Below are 12,527 nucleotides of genomic sequence, written 5' to 3'. Positions count from 1 at the left end.
CACGGACATATTAAGTAGCATACTGCACGTTGTGTAAACGATGCCCACTGAGGCCCAATAGACGGCATGCTAGCAGCTAACGGGCTACGATAGACTGACCATACGTCCTCTTTTCACCGGACATGTCCTCTTTTGCGGGGCTGTCCGGGCAGAGAGAATGCCTGAAATGTCCGGCATTTTGAGTTAGGGTTGCGTGTATTTTCAATGTACGTTCAGGGTTAAGAAGGGGTTAAAAACAAAACAAATTGTGCGCGCAGCAGCATTCGTGAGGGAGGGGCAGAGACAGAGAGAGCGAGAGACTTATGATAAACGCGCATGCGTCGCCAAGCCCTGCTTTTTATCCATAGATTTATCAGATTTAATTTTTTATTATCTATAGCAGGGGTGTCAAAAGTGTGCCCCGGAGGCCATTTGCGGCCCACAGCTAATGTTTTAAAGGCCCACGGCACATTCTAAAAATACTATTAAAATAAACAAAAACATAACAAAAGTGAAATAAAAAAGCTTAAAGGTTAAATGTAATTTAGAAAAAGTTGCAATGTTGACTGTGACAGTTTGACCCCACACTGTCACTGTTTGACCTTTGGACTTCCTCACAGACTGTGCACATTTGTTGGGAAGCTCAACATGGACGTGTGACATTGACTAATAAAACAAAGCTTTTTTTTTTCTTTCAAACTGTCATTGCTCAAAACATAATATTGAATCAAAATCAATGTTATTATGTATTATTGACCTATCCAAGGTTCCGATTACTTCACATCAAATATTCCACTAAGAAAAATATTTTGGTGGAAGATTTTGCAAATTTGGTAAATAAATAACCCAAAAATTTAGATTTTGTTGTTTTCTTACTGTACCGAAAATGAACCGAACCGTGACCTCTAAACTGAGGTACATACCGAACCAAACTTTTTGTGTACCGTTACACCCCTATAAATTAAGTATGAAGTGAATTTACTACAGGCTTCTATTGACCAGGCTAAAAAGCTATCAAAAAGAGGACACACCCTAATTTGAGTGGCAACATGTCATAGCCATGCCCTTTTAGAAAAGTATTTTTGCGCTTAAAAAAAAAAAAGTGTGATAACTTGGGATTTTGGGAATCAAAACTCTATTGGATTCTAGCCGACTGGTCTGCAGCACTTTTTTGGACTGGATTTTACTCTGGATTTTGTGTGCCTTTTTGGTGACTTAAGTTTTGCCAGACTACCATCACTTTGAAAAAGTTACGTTTCATCTGCTTAAAAATTTAAACCAGCTCTACTCCTAGAAGTTTCTCCAGAGGCAACACTCACTCTCTCTTGGGAAACTTTGACTTCAACTTAATTTCTTCTTAAAGGGGACCTACTATGCAAAACCAACTTTTCTTACCTATTGCTACCTGTCTTTGTGTATTTGGGATGTCCATAAGTCCTGAAAATGTGACATTAGTCTGATGGAGGCTTGCCCTGCTTCATACTTCCTCCAAACAAGCTGATTTGAATTTTCCTGATGTTTTTCCCCTTTGGTGACGTCGGTGGATATCACTATATATGGTAAAGTTTTACCCGAAGAGCTTTGCGAGAGTCCGCCATTGTAGTCCGACTCTCTAGTCAATATACACCTTTTTTCCCTCTATCCTCTTGTAGCGGGGCAGAATGGCTCGTACTTGCACATGCTTCCTCCCCTGATGCCATTTCTAATACAAAGTAGCATATAGTTTGAACTAGGGTTGTATGGTACACCAGTACTAGTACAGTATCGCGGAACTAATTAATCAAAAACGGTACTATACTCTGTTTGAAAAGTCGGTTTGCCATTTTTTTATATATACTGTATATATATATATAATAAATATATATTTTTTAAAGGCATGACGGCGTGTCGTCGTCACGTTATGACATTGCTGGTTTTACGAGCAGAGGAGCATGTTCGGCAGCGCAGTCAGGGAGTACTTACAAGCAGACAGTGTGTAGACAGAAAAGGGAGAATGGATGCATTTTGGCTTAAAAACTAATGATAAACGCCCTCGGGAAGAGGAGCTTTAAAACATGGCTAACTAGTTAGCGGCTAATGTCCATCTGCAATCGGCAGTGTTTTAGCTTCTTCTAAATCACTAATCCTTGCCTCCATGGCGACAAATAAAGTATGTTTCTTACAAGTATCATCCCTGCAGGACGAGGAACAGCTAAAATTGCTTCACTACACACCGTATAAGGATGCGAAAGCTCACCGGCGTCACAATGTAAACAAATGCCATGGGTGGCTCTACACTTGACATCCACTGTAATGATAGTACAAGAGCGTATCCAGTTGATACTACTATGATTACATCAATATTTTGTATCGTCACAAAATCTTTTTTCTTTTTTAATTCATATTATATTCATAAACTCAGGAAATACGTCCCTGGACACATGAGAACTTAAATTGTGACCAATGTATAACCCACTTGGTATCGAATCGATACCTAAATGTGTGGTAACATCCAAAACTAAAGTAAAGCATCCAAACAACAGAAGAATAAGTCTTTATTACATTTTAACAGAAATGTAGATAGAACATATTGAAACGAAAATAACCAGATATTAACAGTAAATGAACAAGTGGATTGATAATCCATTTTCTACCGCTTGTCCCTCATAATTTTGACAAAATAGTACAATGAGAAATGACACAATATGTTACTGCATACGTCAGCAGACATATTAGGAGCCTTTGTTTGCATACTTACTACTAAAACACAAGTTGTCTAGTATGTTCACTATTTAATTTAAGGACAAAATTGTTCTTCGTTTGCAATAAGAAACAGATGTTTAATGTACCCTAAGATTTTTTGTTAAAATAAAGCCAATAATGCAATTTTTTTGTTTTGCCCTTTATTCAGAAAAGTATTAAAGTATCAAAATACATTTTGGTACCGGTACCAAAATATTGGTATCTAGACAACCCTAGTTTGAACTTATATCTGACAGTAGACTCAATATAGAAGCGCTAAAAACTACAACATGGCTGGCTAGGAGAAGACACAGTCAAGTGGAGTAAATAAGACCACCCACAAAATGATGCATCCAGAAAGCGGTTTGAAGATGGTCTGTAAAACATGTTGCAAAATGTTGACCAAAGAACCACCATTACATGTTATGTAGAGCACAAGGAAGCATTTTAAATGTAGAAAAAAATTAAATTAATGCGACGCCAAATGCTTAAAATTAACAAAATATATAAATATGACATGCTATTATGAATGATACATTACACTTACAGCATTTATATCAAACCTTGGAGGAGTTTGGATGTTTTTAGAGCACGTTATAGGCAAAATAGAGAGACTATTTGTAAGTGGACTTTTGATTGCATTTATTTATTATTTAGAATGCTTTAAAAAAAAAAAAAAAAAAAAAATGTATTCTTGTCTTACATAAGAATTGTGAATTATAGGTACAATTTCCACCCCCAAAAGTGCAGTTCCCCTTTAAAGGGACTTTTATTTGGATATTAATTTCAAATTGGAGAAACGTCAAATATTTCAGCATCAAAATGCATTTTCTGACAGATGTGTGCATTTCTTCAGGCAGGTTCTAATCTGGTTCCTGATCACAGCTGAGCTACATGAAATTGTAACATATGACTAGGCGTTTTGAAATTATCTTGCATATAAAGAAGCGAAGTGAATCCTAGTGAGTGGTTTTAGGCATTGAAATCTGAAATCCATGTCTTACCTGTGGAATGACAATATCAGCCAAGGCACGAGAAAGTCTGAACAACTCCAGTGTGTCCTCCAAGCCCAGAGTGGCATTATGAATAACGTCGTATTTGACACAGTCATAAATGTCGGGTATTTTACTGATGTCATAGCGGCCGTTCTTCATGCGGAAGTCTCTCTCAAGTTTGGACCAGCGCTGTAGCATCAGCTCCAATGTCTCACTGTGGTACAATTGCAGGTCTGTAGACAGCAGAAAAGATAGGTGGTTACAGTATATGCAGTGACGCACACATAAAAGTATATATATTATTCACACAGTAAAAGGTTGGCTAAAGTAAGGCCTTGTACAAGTACATTTATTCAAATTTAAGTACTTTTTTTTTTCTTTTTTAAGATTTTGCAGTACAAGAGGAACACATCGACTTCCAGGAGATATGTGCTGCAATCTTTTTTTTTAGGTTTGAGCAACAGGCTTCCAAAGTTTATCAGCACTAAGTGCAGAGCAGCAGACTGGCTTAGTAGTACAAAGTTAACAGTCTATATTCATATAGTCAGTTTGGTGACTATATTCTATATGTACTAGAAATGCATTACTTAGTTAGTAAATGTTCGTACAAATTTAAAACGATTGTGATGCTAATTTCCGTTACTATTAAGGGGTCAGATTATGATTCTTTGTTCGAGATTTAAACACTTCCTTGTGGTCTACATGACATGTAATAGAGGTTCTTTGGTCAACATTTAGCATGAATGCTGCGTTTTGTGGGTGGTCTTATTTAAGTGCCTCCACTTTGACTGCGTCTTCTCCTCGTCAGCCATTTGGTAGCTTTTAGCGCTTCCATATCTAGTCTACTGACAGATATGAGTTCGAACTATAGGCTACTTGGTATTAGAAATGGCAACAGCAGAGGATGCATATGTATGTATGAGCCAGTCTGCCCCACAACAAGAGGATGGAGAAAAATAATGCACTTATTCACCACAATGTCGGATTCTAATGTCGGATTCTAATGGCAGACATGCGCAAAGCTGTTCGCATAAACCTCTACCATATATGGAGATATACGCAGATGTCACATGTTGGAAAAATGTCACAAGTTTGAAGGAATGCAAGATTGTTTTATAAATATCTCCGCAATGTCTCCATGGTTTGATTTTCAAATTTTTAGGACTAAAGCAGATACCAAATACACAAAAACAAGTACCTATAGGTAAGAAAAGCTGGTTTTGCTTGTGGGATAAGAGCCAACCTTTATCCTGTATAGCTGCATTGATTCTTTTCAGTTAATATCAGGCTGTATTGTCAAATTAACATGATTCCTACATGCATGTGCACTTCACGTGTATATTACTATAATGTACTTTCTTTTATGTGTTTAGTTTTACGTTAACTACTGTACATGGTGGGAACTATCAAACCATCACAAGTTGGATGTTTTTTCATCTCTAATTTAAAGGACTATTTACCTATCTAATAAAAAACACAAGCAGCAACAATTGAAAATAAATCTAACCAATATAATGTAACAAAAAAATATATGTTGATACTAAAACTAATAAAGATTTGTCTTAAAATATATGTATAATTTTTTTAGCCATTAAAATTTTTTTAAAATATTAATAATACATGCCTTAGCCAATTATGCAAATTTTACGAAGACGATCCCCCGGGAAGATCTGGACAAAGTAGCTGGGGATAGGGAAGTCTGGGCTTCTCTGCTTAGACTGCTGCCCCCGCGACCAGACTTTGGGTAAGCGGAAGAAGATGGATGGAAGGATGGACGTGATATTGACATCGCCACGGCTATACCGCCCACCACACCCCTCTCCAAGGCCCGAATTTAGGGGTAAGACTAAATCAGACTCAAAATCATGCACCACCCAGTACCAACCAAGTTTGATGTTAGTGGCAACTATGAGGGACAAAAAAAATACTATTCAAGGAAGCAAAATAAGTAGCCACTATAGATAAGTTTTACAACACTCTTTTTCTCTGCAGGGTACATTTTATAAACTCACCAGCTGACTTGGGATCCTCCATTCTTTTACGGATCTGTGCAGTCAGACTTTGAATGAGGGCGTAAACCTGGTCACATGTTTCCACAGGGTTCTGGACTATTTTCATCGAGTTCACTAAAGACACACTACATGATGGGGCCAGCTGTTAACACACACAAACATTTTAACTGGGGGGAAAAACAATAAATAATTTCAATAGAACAAGGCTGCTACAACTTTGTCAAAATATTTTAAAATGCAAATTAAGATTCAGTTATGTTTATGATTTTTTTTAATTTCAGACATGTAAATTAGTTTACAACAAGTTACACAATTCAACATATATTAATTCCTACCCTTTATCCATGTCTTTTACTGATAAATCTCAATAATAATAAAAAAACAAACATATTTTGACTATATATACTGTACGTGCTGGTCTGAAAATGTCGACCAAACTGAACACTTCATAAGTCTCTACGTTTCCATGCACTACATTAGTCTGATTTCTCAAATAGTGCAGGTTTTTCTATTTTCACAACACTAAATTAGCCCTGCGATGAAGTGGCGACTTGTCCAGGGTGTAACCCACGTTCTGCCCGAGTGCATCTGGGATAGGCTCCAGCACCCCTGCTACCCCAAGAGGGACAAGCGGTAGAAAATGAATGGATGGACACCTGCTTTTTTCAGATTTTGTGAACCTTTTGATGATGATGATATTACGGACCGTAGATGGTGAAATCCCGGAATTCCTATGCATTCCTGGTGCTTATTTCCTTCTAGCGCAGATTAATGTATTGCTTTTCCGGTTGACTTATGACGTCACACTAGGCATCAGCAGCTCCATAAAAGTAGTACATGATGTCCGCTGTAATATGTGACAGATTACAAATATTACGTCTCTAATGGATATGCTGATGCTAAATAGACAGCATTAAGGAATTATCTTATTTTGTGCTACGAACGTGACGCTACTATGAAGAATGTATCGGAGCAAATGCAGGTCTGAAGCAAAGAAAGACTGGCGGCAGAGATTTTTTCAAAGGAATTTTTGGACAGCGAATAATGGAAAACAAAACTTTCGAATGTCTCAGAGTTCATTCATAAGGCTCCGTGGATTGATGGAAGGAGTTTGAAATCCTAAGGAAAAGGCTGTTCGTGCCTCATCCGATACTGTTCCAGATGAAGGTTGCTATTGTTCTGGACTATCTAGTCAGTTGTATAAAATACAGAGTTATTGTTAATTAATTTGAAGCACACAAAAGCAGTGTAAAGAGGTTTGTGTACGCTTTATTATTCGCCTTTAATGTACCCACTTTGTTCTCTTTCATCTTATCCGTATTTCGTTCGGGAGTCCAAATGAAGCCGGCATTGTACATTTCCTTAGCTACCCACTTTGTTCTCTTTCATCTTATCCGTATTTCGTTCGGGAGTCCAAATGAAGCCGGCATTGTACATTTCCTTAGCTACCTTCTTAAATATATCGGTTTCTTCTTTTTCCAATCAATGCACTTTGTGAAGCAAATAAACAGTCTCCTCTTCATTATAACTGTTGCTTATGTTTTTATTGAACGGTATCTGCGTCTGGTTTTAATCCTGCACGTTGAGGCTGGCACATGCGCAATATGAAGTGAGTCGGCGAGTGAGAGATATGCCTTTCAATCGCATAACAGGTGTGTGTTAGTCCGACTTTACAAAAAACTGAACACGATCAGATTAAGGTGTTTCCATGGGTTGAAAAATCGGACTAATAAAGTTAAAGTTAAAGTACCAATGATTGTCACACACACTAGGTGTGGTGAAATTTGTCCTCTGCATTTGACCCATCTCCTTGTTCACCCCCTGGGAGGTGAGGGGAGCAGTGGGCAGCAGCGGTGCCACGCCCGGGAATCATTTTTGGTGATTTAACCCCCAATTCCAACCCTTGATGCTGAGTGCCAAGCAGGGAAGTAATGGGTCCCATTTTTATAGTCTTTGGTATGACTCGGCCGGGGTTTGAACTCACAACCTACCGATCTCAAGGCGGACACTCTAACCACTAGGCCACTGAGTAATTTAGTGCATGGTCACGTACTGATTGATCCCCAGATATACATAATTTAATACATTCTTGGTGATGGGCTCCAACCCCCCACCGACCCCGAGGAGGACAAGCGGTAGAAAAATGAAGATAGTAAATTAATTTTATGTTTTACTTAATATTGTAATATAGGTTACTATTGTAGATTGTTATTGTTGACTTTGGCTGCGTCAAATCTTTATGAGTTGTGTCTTTAATTGTCTTGTAGTCGAGATGATGTAATGTTCAGGATTTGTCCAGTTGCTTGATGTCTTTGACAAAAAGTACTTTGGCTTCCTGCGGTCCTCCGTTTAACTCAATGTAGATATTACAGTTATAATCAAATCAATAAATCTGCATTTTATGTACTAACCATATTATGCCTACTTTATGAGAGAGTGTGCAATACTCAAAGAAGACCATGTCCAAATTAATAAAGTCAATAGGTTAAGACATTTAAGCATATTGAAACTAATACAACTAACTCACCCTGTCGTAGTCTTCATCAAGAAAATCCCTGTCTTTCTGTAGAATCTCATGAAGTCTGGCTTTAACACGATGCTGGCAGCCACTTAGTGAGTCACTGTCGCTATCCAGCAACCCATTCATGTTAGCGCTCTTTACCATCTGTACCAGGATGGGAGTCAGCTCCCCCTCCAAGGCTAACAAACCCTAAGGACATAGAAATTGAAAAAAAATAATTATTTGGCATTTTTTTGTTATTTGATTAAAAAAACAACAACAATACAATAGTACCTTTGCAAAAGCTGCAGCAGTCATCTGCACTCTGCCTTCATCAGATGCATATATCTTCAGGTCATGTCTATAAGTGCTATGCAACCGCAGTAATCCACAGCCAGGAAAACCAGCATAGTCTCCTGCACAGAACCCCAAACAGTTTAGGCCAAATTACGTAATGACAAGCAGTATTGGGACTAACGCGTTGCCGTTAGTTTTGGCGGTAACTAGTAATCTAGCGCGTAATTTTTTATATTCAGTAACTCAGTTACCGTTACTACATGATGCGTTACTGCGTTATTTTACGTTATTTTTTATGTAGTATCGGCTAGAGACAGAAGATCTGAGTGTGTTTTATTGGAGCGCTTCAGTGTCGTCCTTCTGTGTCACAAGGAAAAGAAAAGGCGTGCTTTGTGTGGGTGGGGCGGGGGGGCTCCCATACCGTAGTCGAGGAGCGCAGGGGAGACGTTTCTCCAGGGCCTATGTACTTCGGGGCAAACAACCTTCACTTTACCCGGCAGTGGGTCTTTACAGCTCCGGACTCGAGGGTGAATGACGAGGCCGGCGGTTTGTTGCAACTTTGTGACTTTATTGGTGTCTCGCACGCAGCCATCCACCAAGCTAGAGCACCTGCACGCACTCACTGTTGCGCTCCCTCACCTCTCTCGCCCACTCACTCACTGACGTCACTCACCTCACATGCTGCCATATCTTAAAGGGCCACACACACACACGCATACGCTACTCTCATAACAACTAACAAGACATCATGGCGAAGCCAGAAGTCCAGACATTCTCAATACTTTTCTTTTGTCAAGCACAAAGAAAAGAACATCTTAGTTAAATGTAAGTTGTGTCTTGGATCAAAGATCCCATCTACTTAAAGTTAAAGTGCCAATGATTGTCTCACACACACTAGGTGTGGCGAAATTATTCTCTGCATTTGACCCGTCACCCTTGATCACCCCCTGGGAGGTGAGAGAGGGATGAGCAGCAGCAGTGACCGCGCCCGGGAATACTGCCCAAAACAGCAATTCAAATCTGCTGAAACAGCTACAAAAGCAACATGCTTCGACGAAGCTAGTAAAGAGAGACACAGACTCCGATGCCACTTCAGCTCCACTTAAGGATTTTAACGGAGGGACTGCTAGCCAGGACAACATTGATAGAGCCATTGCAGTGTATGTGCTAGAAGACATGCAGGCTATTTCTACAGTGGAGTCCCCCGCTTTCAGGCAGCTAATTAGCATGATACCGGCGTCAAACTGCAAATGGCACAGAACATGTTCCAAGTACCTGGACAGTGAGTACATAAACATGGAAAGCGAGCTAAAGAAAAAACTCCAAACTCTGTCTCTGCTCATCATTCATCATTGAAGGTACACACTCTATGTCAATTCTCTTATATACACTCTTTCATTCTAGACTTCTAGAGTGTTTGATTATCACATCACTCTAAATGTATGGACTATAAAGTTCACAAACATAAAGAGGGATCCCAGTGGGCCAGGGCAATCTTTCCTTATCTCTAAACTAAAACTGGGGAAATGTGTAGAGTGTTCTGGGCTTCAGTACAGTGTTGATCTCCTGAATACATGATTTTATTTCCGAATTCCTTGAGAGAAAAAAAATGCCTGGTTAGGCTTTGTGTACGGTATGTCATGTGTGCCTTCCTTGGGTGAAGACAGGTTTACAGCTATGCTGTTATTATGCTGTTGGTTACTTATGTATGTTATGTTGCAGCTATTTAAAATAGTTTTGTCAATTTGTTCTGGCCTGAAATAAATTGTTCCTTTCAAACATATCTTTGTCTTTGTGTGTTGTATGTAGACCACATTGCCTTCTGAGTTCAGTGATGCAAATGAACGTCAAGTTGATCAACAGATTGTAATATTCTCCAGTGCAATAACAGTACTGAAATGAAGGCTAAAAGGGAATTAATGGGAGCCTTAAAAAAAAAAAGAAGTAACTAAATAGTTACTTTTCACAGTAACGCATTACTTTTTGGTGTAAGTAACTGAGTTAGTAACTGAGTTACTTTTGAAAAAGTAACTAGTAACTAACTAGTTACTGGTTTTCAGTAACTAACCCAACACGGATGACAAGACAAGATTTGAAGGGGAACTGCACTTTTTATTAAGATGTTGCCTATCATTCACAAACTCTATCTTATGCAAGAAAGGAACACATACTGTATGTATTTCTTTTTTTAACACATTCTAATTTGTATTATACGGCAAGTATGAGGTGAACAACAATGAAGCTAATGGGAATAATCGATTGCACACATTAAGTACTCTTACAACATCCACAAACTGCCAAGTATACTCAATTTACGGTACATTATGTGACCTGCATATTAACCAAGTATTAGCGACAGTGTTAAAAGAGCCAAGAAAATAATTCAAGTGGCGCATTAATCATAGAGGTAACATAGCTTATGCAGCTTTAGTGACATACTGAGCCGGTGAGCTGCCGTATCGCCTCTGAATTGGTAAATGATTAGATTATAAATCATGCTTCTCACCTGTATAGTAAAAAGTTGTGGACATAAACCGAGAAATTGGTCCACTTTGATATTCAACTAAGACCCGGAGATTGCGACAAAACCATGGAAAGACGTTAGTTTGCGCCCACCTTTTTTTTTTTGCCGGCGTAAAGATTATCATTAATTCTTAATCTAAACGGGAAAATATAAACATCCCATCAGTCGGCATTCCCACTGAGAGAAGACAATATAAACTGATTGTTTTATTATGGTCATAGTTTGTATTTCTTGTTAAGCACTTAGCAATAGTTGAACTTGCTGGATCTGCTTATAATTCAGTATCTAAAACTTGTAACTAATCCTCCTAATATTTAGGCTCAAAAATATAAGGTTTTGGATCATCATTGTCCCAAATCATTCGTTGTTGGCTTTCATGGAGTCTGCAATAATTAGTAGGAGTTGTATTTTAAGTTGTAGTCAGCTGGAGGCGTGTCTTAATGAAATTAAACAATGGATGTCCACGAACTTTTTGCAACTCAACGCTAAGAAAACGGAAATGCTGATTATCTGTCCTGCTCAACACCGACATCTATTTAATAAGACCACCTTAACATTTGACAACCAAACAATTACACAAGGCGACTCGGTAAAGAATCTGGGTATTATCTTCGACCCAACTCTCTCGTTTGAGTCACACATTAAGAGTGTTACTAAAACGGCCTTCTTTCATCTCCGTAATATCGCTAAAATTCGTTCCATTTTGTCCACAAACGACGCTGACATCATTATCCATGCGTTCGTTACGTCTCGTCTCGATTACTGTAACGTATTATTTTCGGGCCTCCCTATGTCTAGCATTAAAAGATTACAGTTGGTACAAAATGCGGCTGCTAGACTTTTGACAAAAACAAGAAAGTTTGATCATATTACGCCTATACTGGCTCACTTGCACTGGCTTCCTGTGCACCTAAGATGCGACTTTAAAGTTTTACTACTTACGTATAAAATACTACACGGTCTAGCTCCTGCCTATCTTGCCGATTGTATTGTACCATATGTCCCGGCAAGAAATCTGCGTTCAAAGAACTCCGGCTTATTAGTGATTCTCAGAGCCCAAAAAAAGTCTGCGGGCTATAGAGCGTTTTCTATTCGGGCTCCAATACTATGGAATGCCCTCCCGGTAAAAGTTAGAGATGCTACCTCAGTAGAAGCATTTAAGTCCCATCTTAAAACTCATTTGTATACTCTAGCCTTTAAATAGACCCCCTTTTTAGACCAGTTGATCTGCCGTTTCTTTTCTTTTCTTTTCTCCTCTGCTCCCCTCTCCCTTATGGAGGGGGAGTTGCACAGGTCCGGTGGCCACGGATGAAGTGCTGGTTGTCCAGAGTCGGGACCCGGGGTGGACCGCTAGCCTGTACATCGGTTGGGGACATCTCTACGCTGCTGACCCGTCTCCGTTCGGGATGGTTTCCTGCTGGCCCCACTATGGACTGGACTTTCGCTGATGTGTTGGATCCGCTGTGGACTGGACTTTCACAATATTATGTCAGACCCAC

General features: G+C 39.1%; 1 protein-coding gene across 11 annotated transcripts in view; it reads right to left on the bottom strand.

Annotated features, from left to right (window-relative positions):
- ppip5k1a (diphosphoinositol pentakisphosphate kinase 1a) overlaps nt 1-12,527 on the bottom strand; it is a 138,024-nt gene that overhangs the window by 65,413 nt on the left and 60,084 nt on the right. For all 11 annotated transcript variants that reach the window (XM_062030466.1, XM_062030465.1, XM_062030467.1 and 8 more), the window contains exons 16-19: nt 8,502-8,623; nt 8,235-8,417; nt 5,708-5,849; nt 3,705-3,928 (exon numbers count right to left, since the gene is read on the bottom strand). In XM_062030466.1, coding sequence (XP_061886450.1) covers nt 3,705-3,928; nt 5,708-5,849; nt 8,235-8,417; nt 8,502-8,623 — 671 coding nt within the window. The remainder of the gene's footprint in view (nt 1-3,704; nt 3,929-5,707; nt 5,850-8,234; nt 8,418-8,501; nt 8,624-12,527) is intronic.

Source organism: Entelurus aequoreus, linkage group LG02 (genome assembly GCF_033978785.1).
Source record: "Entelurus aequoreus isolate RoL-2023_Sb linkage group LG02, RoL_Eaeq_v1.1, whole genome shotgun sequence".
NCBI lineage: Eukaryota > Metazoa > Chordata > Actinopteri > Syngnathiformes > Syngnathidae > Entelurus > Entelurus aequoreus.
Note: the sequence above shows the minus strand (reverse complement) of the source record. Positions and strands in the feature narration are given on the sequence as shown.